Below are 7,685 nucleotides of genomic sequence, written 5' to 3'. Positions count from 1 at the left end.
TATCTGAAATATATCTATGTATACCTAGAAGACTTAACTAACATGGCTACAAATATTATCATAGATGACTAACTATTAATCTATTTTTTAATTATCCATTACAATTTTAAATGAGTTACATAAACATAATACCTCAAACAAGAATAGAAATATATATACAGTATAACAAAATTAAGTTTAAATTTGTATCAATAAACTAAATCTATAGCAATGTAAAACATTTTAAACAAGTTGTTACTCTTTAAAAGTAGGTTCATTAATCTACCCTTTCATCCTATCATATCTAAACTATCCCCCTTTTTGTTTTAGAAAGAGATTGTATTTATAATCAACCTGATTTAAATAAAAATATTGTTTTTTCTCTGTCCCACACCAGAGGGCTCTTCTGATTTGGGACACAAGAATCTCTTAACCATTTTTTTTTTTTTGAGCAATATGTCTGGGTTTAGAGGGGGAGTGAGCCAATTCCATCTCTAAAGCCAGCTTGGTATATTTGGGAATTTGGGCGTAGCTTCTCTTACTACTTCCTGCTGGAGGGGGGCGCTGTATCTCCTGGAGACAGAAAGAAAATTTTAGGATCATGGAGTAGTCCGTGAGGCTGTATATCTGAGCCAGTTGACTTGAAACCATTCTGGATGTTGAATCATCTGGGCCATGGTGTCATTGGAGACCTTTCAGGGGGTCTTGGCTGGTCAAACCTGATGTATCTTAATCTGGAACAAATCCATAGTCTCTGGCTTTCTGTGGAAACAAAAGCAGAGACTCTTTTCCAAAGCAACATATCTTTATATCCAAATTTTGAAGTCAAGGTACCTTTAAAATATACATTTTGGCATAACTCAACAGCTTTTACAATCAAATGTTTTTCTGCAGTTACGAATATCAAAGAGAACATAATCCAGATTCTCTGTGTGGTAGTCATCTTTACGTGGCTTATTTTTTTATATTAGCTTGAGCCTATTGCTTTAAACTGTAGCCTTCTAAGCCTGAAACGGCACTGGCGCTGTGGCTGCTGGTTCCGCCCACTTCAGCTTCCCAACATGGCGGTAGTCCGTTTTCCGCCAGCTCTGGGAGCCATCAACTCTCAGAAACAGTGGGTCTATGCTTCTATCAAAGCAGCGTGTAGCGCAGAAACCTCTTTTTTTTTGTTTTGTTTTGTTTTGTTTTGTGCTAGCAAAGGCTAAATTCACCACATAGCTTAATGTGCCATTCGCAGAGGCCTCATTCCCGCCATACGGCGGCAGGTTGAGCATGCACGCCAGGAACCCGCCATAGTAGCTCAAACATGCAGGCTGCCGCTAGCTTAAAAGAGACAACTAGGAGCTGTTTTTAGCTCCGTTTTAGAATCTTTTTTCTCCGTTTTTAGGTGGAGACTCTTGCCACCACGTTGGACGCCATTTGTTGCTGGAGAATTTCTCTCCAGCTCCCACCACCAAGTCCCGCCAGTCTCAGAGCCTACTTATAAAATAAACACATAGACTCTTACATTATTTAAACTGCTTGGCCATTAGCTCAGGCCTGTTATTGTCTAGCTCTTACTCTTATATTTAGCCCATTTCTATTAATCTTTACTTTGCCACATGGCTTGTGGCTTACCGGTACTTTACATCTTCCTTGTCCTGATGGCGGCTGGCAGTGTCCCTCTCCGCCTTCCACTTCCCAGAATTCTTTTCCTTGTCCCGCCTATACTTCCTGCCTAGCCAATGGCCAATCAGTGATTTATTTACTGACCAATCAGCAACACACTTGACATACAGACCATCCCACAGCAGGATGCCTGAAGAATCTGGTTCTAATATCAATGAATGAGTCAGCAGTAATGGGATAGATTAATTTGCAGCAAGAGTGAAGACAAGAAGGCCAAGCAAAGATTTCTTTTTTTATCCCCCTTCAATCTTGGCCACCAGAAGGTGCTGCCCACATTTGGGGTACACCATCCTCCCACTTCAAGTAATGTGTTTGAGATCCTTGATCCTTCTGCCTCTACCTCCTAAGTGCTGAGATTGCTGGCATGCCATACCACAGCTGGCATAAGACCCACACCATTGCTGGCATGTCCCTCCCCTCTGCCTATTGCTTTCAATCAGATACAAGCTCTTGGCTACCAATCCAGCACCATGCTTGCCTGCCTGCTGCCCTGCTCCCCACTATGATGGTCATGGACCCACCATCTGAGACCGTGAGCCTCAATAAACTCTTCCTTCTATAAGTTGCCTTGGTTGTGATGTCTCTTCACAGCAATAGAAAAGTAACTAAGACAGAAGTTGGTACCAGAACTGGGGTATTGCTGCCACAGGCCTGACCATGCTAGGTTTTTTGAGGAACGTAGAAGACTTTGGGACTTTGGACTAGGAAAGTGGCTGAATGCTATAAACACGACTTTAAGGAAAGTCCTAGTAAGAGTTTGGAATACAGTAGTGCTGAGAGCAATGTGGACTATAGAGGCCCAGATCAAGAGACTCCAGGGGGTAATGATATTAGTTTCCAGGCTCAAGACAGTTCTTGTGATATTTTGGCAAAAACAGGGGTGCTTTCCATTCTTGTCCAAAGAGTCTGTCTGGAGCTAAATTGTGAAACTTTGGACTAATTTCATAGATTTTAATAGGCAGAGATTTTAAGACAGTTTAATATTGACACTGTTGTGTGGTTATTAGAGATCACTGTTATGCAGATCTGCAATGAAAAAGAGCAAGCAGGGCAAAAGGAAATATCAATGTACAGTTTGAGAAGAAAAAGAACACAAGAAACGGAATAAAGGGAGTGGTACCCTCAGGGCAAGACCCAACCTAGCTAATCCTGTAACTTGTGAGAAGAAAAGGCCTCAAGGTATGACTTGTCCCTAAAGAGTGACAACAAATTAAAGCTTATGCTAATACAATTCAAGAAGGGTTCTGGTTCCAGGTTTCATCCTAAGCAGGCAGCAGAATGTGGCACCTTTGTTCATGTGGTTCTGGCTTTAGAGTCATGAAGGAAACATGAATAAAGGGGTTGTGGAATCATCCTCTGTGGTTAGGGAAAGCTGCTGAGGCCAGGCATATGTCAGGGATGTGCCTGCATGGAGGCCTAGAGTGGCCATTATGTGAAGCTGTGAAGGTGAAGCTTGTATTTTATTGGAGATGCCAAGATGTTGGAGATGCTACAGCCACAGGATACTGCTGTGGGATGTTCTATATGGCAAATGTGTTGCTCTGATTGGTCAATAAATAAAACACTGATTGGCCAGTGGCTAGGCAGGAAGTATGGGCTGGACTAACAGAGAGGAGAATTGAGAGAACAGGAAGGCAGAGGGAGACACTGCCAACCACCGCCATGACAAGCAGCATGTGAAGATGCCAGTAAGCCAAGAGCCACGTGGCAAGGTACAGATTTATGGAAATGGATTAATTTAAGCTGTAAGAACAGTTAGCAAGAAGCCTGCCACAGCCATACAGTTTGTAACCAATATAAGTCTCTGTGTTTACTTGGTTGGGTCTGAGCGGCTGTGGGACTGGCGGGTGACAAAGATTTGTCCTGACTGTGGGCAAGGCAGGAAAATGCTAGCTACAGGATACTTGCCAAGGAAAGCTGATAACAGGGAGTGGAACCAGCCCCAGAGAAAGAAGTATGTTGCTGTCAACAAAGCTGAAAGGACTGGGAGATCTAAAGAGCCATTTGATATCAGATATAGAGATGCAGAGTTTGGAGTTTTCCCTGCTGGGTTTTGGTCTTGCTTTGGTCCAGTATTTCCTCACTACATCCTCTCTTCTCCCTTTCAGAATGGGAATACATATTCTGTGACATTGTATGTTGTAACATGTAATTTGAGTTTTGCTTTTATAGGAGGTTACAATTAAGAGATTGTCTTGAGTCTCTGAAGAGATTTTGGACTTTGAAATACTGTTGAGACTGTGGAAGACTATGAGGACTTCTGAAGTCGACTAAGTGAATTTTGCTTTATGATATTGTACAAGCCTATGGAGGGTCAGAGGGTGGAATGTGGTGGTTTGAATAAACCCCCAGAGGCTCATATATTTGAACACTTGGTCTCCAGTTGGTGGAACTGCTTTGGAAGGATTAGGAGGTGTGGCTTTTTGGAGGAGGTATGTCATTGGAGGAGGCTTAGAAGTTTCAAAAGCCCACAGAACATGGACAAGCCTCTCTGGAGGTAGGAGAGGAACAGAAAATGAACAAGCCTCTATTTTTGACAGAGTGTGCAGGTGGAATTGGAAACAGAGACACAGAAGGCTGTGGAGGATGGAGACCTGTGAAGGCTGGAGGATGGAGAGTAATTGTCTTGTCACCTCTTCCTACCTCCCCTCCCTTTGTGACAGGAAGATGGGAGCTCTGTGATGCGGGCCTGGGCCCAGCTGCCAACTCCCAGAGAGAACTCTCAGCATTCAGTTGCCTGAGAGCAACAATGAGATTTAGATGGAGAATTTTCTCTTCCTTCTGGAAAGTGTTGATACTACATGGCTGACCCCTAGCTTCACTATTTGGGCAATGGACATGATCCTTGCCTTTGTGTGTGGGATGGGGCTCTTCCACCTATTATTACCCCTCCTCCACCTTAACTCACTCTCACCTCCATCAGCAGAAAACATCACTGCCCAAAAGGTAAGAATGCCTTAGCCCCAAACTAACAGAGAATAGTTCCCTGTCTCTCCTTTTATAGGCCTCATTTTCCAAATCAAATAGGGAGGCGGTAGACAGGGGATCTCAGCCAAGAGCAGGACCCCATCCTCTTGAGAACTGGCAGGTAGGGCAGAAGGGAGAGTGGACTTCCAGATTTCTGCTCTCACATCACCTATACCTGGGACTCTGTGGTCAGGGACAGTGTTCCTGGGATAGTTAGGGACTTCTGAGAAAGGAAAAGTTCTGAGCACTACTGGTTCCTACATCCCCCTCTAACACATATGCTTATGGGGTCATTTGAGGTGATATGAAGGGGACAATGAACTCCAGGACATGAGTCTCCTTCAGCCTCAAGGGGTGACTGCTGGTAGTTCAGAGCTGAGCCTCTGGTACCTGAGCAGAACAACACTGACCATCATGGTGGATGTCACAGACAGTCCCCATTTGTCTTTTCCAAGAGAAAAACACATATTTGCCTACATTATAGATAAGTGAATGGGGCTGCAGGTGCTGTCTCTCTCTGTCAGGTGGTGAAGAGGGAGCACAGCAAGGTCAGGAAGAAAATCAGGACCGCGAAAGGTAGGCTACTTCCTTCTGCTGAGGTGACTTCATCACCCACATCATCTCTCCCCCCCCCCATGATAACACCAAATGAGTTACAGAACCCCTGAGGAGGTGGCTCCTGGGAAGGAACCCAGAACTAAAGACACCTCCCTGGTTCTGTACTCAGAATGAAGCTAGGGATGGCCAGGACTGGTGGTGCCTGGTGAGGGGCGGTGTGGGAGGAAGTGACGCTATGCTGCCTGGATTTGGAGGCACATTGGTTGTTAAACCTCTCTGAGACATTTTCCTCTTTCAGAACACTGGTCCTTCCCTCCCCTCCACAGGGAAATTACAAAGCCCGTTTAGGTCATGAGAAGTAGACATGCCTGGTTCATGGCATAGTCCTGCTCCACACATACCTTGCACATATGCCTGAGCTCCCATTTTTTGTTTGTTTATTTTTTTTGTTTTGTTTGTTTGTTGTTTGTTTTTACTGAAGGGGCATTTCATTCCATCTCTGGTAAGATACCGGGTCCCTGCTTTACCCACGATAACCCAGTCTCCATCTCTAGCTTACAGGAGCAGCAGGAAGAAACCGAAGGGGGACGAGGTACTGATTTCACTTGTGCACAGGTGAGCCATCTCCAGTTATTTCTGGCTCCTCACTCCTCTTGCCTGTTATGTGATCAGCCCGGACCAGGGCATAAGGTTACCATGGGAACAGGGGCCCTCTGGATGGGTGGGATATGAGTGCAGTCCTGGAGTTTAAGATAACAAGGTCTTGTAAAAAGCAGAGTGTGGAACAGTGGTTGTGATGGACTTCAAGGGTTCTTCCCTGCTCAGCTTGCCCAGCCTCCTGGCCCCATATACTGCTGACTGCAATCATATCTCCTGTCTTCCACAGCATGCTAGAGAGGCTTGTCAATACCATCAGCATTTGCCAGCTCTTAAGACAAGATGCCTCAGGTGAAGCTTCCAAACCAGAAGCTACCAAAGCCCACCAGCCACCTAGGCAACCCACAGAGAAGTCTGTGGCCACTAATTTGTCCCTAGAGGCTTCCTCTACTTCTCTCAAGGAATACCTGCTGCCCAAAGATTCTAAAATCTTGTCACATGTTCTGATGAATTCCTCAGCTTCTATTAAGTCACAGTTGTCTGTGAGTGCCTCTCAGCCACCAGAGACCTTGACTCATGGAAGACGCCACTCACCACCACAGGCACCTTCCCACCACTCTCATGCTCCTGATCCTGTGGCTTATTCTCCATCCATGCCAGATCCCAGAATGAAGGCTCCTTGGTTACTTTTAAACACTACTGACCTCACAGAGCACACCGCTGCCAGGTTTGCCTTCTCCCATCTCAACCACCCCAGGCCTTAACCATTCAAGCAGGCCAACCTCAACCATCCCAGGCCTTAACCATTCAAGCAGGCCTACTTCAACCACCTCAGGCCTTAACCATTCAAGTAGGCCTACCTCAACCACCCCAAACGTTGACCACTCAAGCAAGCTTACCTCAACTACCCCAGGCCTTAACCACTCAAACAGGCCTTGACCACTCAAGCTACCAATCCATGGAAATAGCTTAATGATTATAGGAATTTATTGGAGGGTTAACTCAGGATACAGAAAACTCACTATACAGAAAATAGGGATTGAGGCATGGTCTAATGCCGCTTTTCAGAGAGCTCTGCCCTGATCTCAAGTGGGCTCCACAGCTGTCAGTCTAAAGTTTGTGAGCTAGTTCAGTTTCCTCTGTAGTTTTCTCCTTCATGATCTTGACCCTCCTTGATCATATTATCCCTCCTCCCTTTCTTTGACTGTACTCCTGGAGGATGCCCCTCAATGAAAGAATGGATAAAGAAAATGTGGAACATTTACACAATGGAGTTTTACTTAGCTCTATAAAGCAATGACATCATGAAATTTGCAGGTGAATGGATGGAACTAGAAAATATCATCCTGAGTGAGGTAACCCAGACTCAGAAAGACAAATATGGTACGAACTCACTCATAAGTGGATACTAGATATAAAACAAAGGATAAACAGACTACAACCCACAGCTCCAGAGAAGCTAGGTAATAAGAAGAACCCTAAGAGTGACACATGGATCACCCTGGGAAGAAGAAATGGATGAAATCTCCTGGTTAACTGAGGAAAGAAGGTGGTAGAGAAGAGGGGATGGGGGATGAGAACATAGGGGAATTCTTACAGGGAGGAATTAGTTAAAAGAGATTTTCCCCACATTAAAAAAAAATGGGAAAAACTATTACAGGAGAGGGAGTTAAGTCTCTGTATGATAATACAGTGGATGGTTTGAAAATGGAGCAATTAAATGAGAGGATAATTAATGGGATTTATATAATGTCAATTATAAATATTATGTTTGATCATTTTTGTTTTGTCACTAAAAAGGTTGGTTAATGTGAGTGCAAAGATACAAGTTTTAGAAAAACTTATTAAAATAGGTCATAGAGATATTCAGACCCAGACAGAGGAATTTAAAGGAGAACCAATCTCAGCATTGCATT

At 44.3% G+C, this 7,685-nt stretch overlaps 1 protein-coding gene across 1 annotated transcript; it reads left to right on the top strand.

The window, feature by feature from the left end:
* The first annotated feature begins 4,354 nt into the window (after nucleotides 1-4,354).
* On the top strand, nucleotides 4,355-7,391 carry LOC131894192 (spermatogenesis-associated protein 31E1-like). The gene is made up of 4 exons (XM_059244397.1): nucleotides 4,355-4,593; nucleotides 5,139-5,190; nucleotides 5,727-5,787; nucleotides 6,059-7,391. Exons 1-4 carry the CDS (start codon nucleotides 4,408-4,410, stop codon nucleotides 6,531-6,533), a joined length of 774 nt encoding a protein of 257 aa, XP_059100380.1. The 5' UTR covers nucleotides 4,355-4,407; the 3' UTR covers nucleotides 6,534-7,391.
* Nucleotides 7,392-7,685: the final 294 nt, after the last annotated feature.

The sequence above is a fragment of the Peromyscus eremicus genome, chromosome 17 (genome assembly GCF_949786415.1).
Source record: "Peromyscus eremicus chromosome 17, PerEre_H2_v1, whole genome shotgun sequence".
Taxonomy (NCBI): domain Eukaryota; kingdom Metazoa; phylum Chordata; class Mammalia; order Rodentia; family Cricetidae; genus Peromyscus; species Peromyscus eremicus.
Note: the sequence above shows the minus strand (reverse complement) of the source record. Positions and strands in the feature narration are given on the sequence as shown.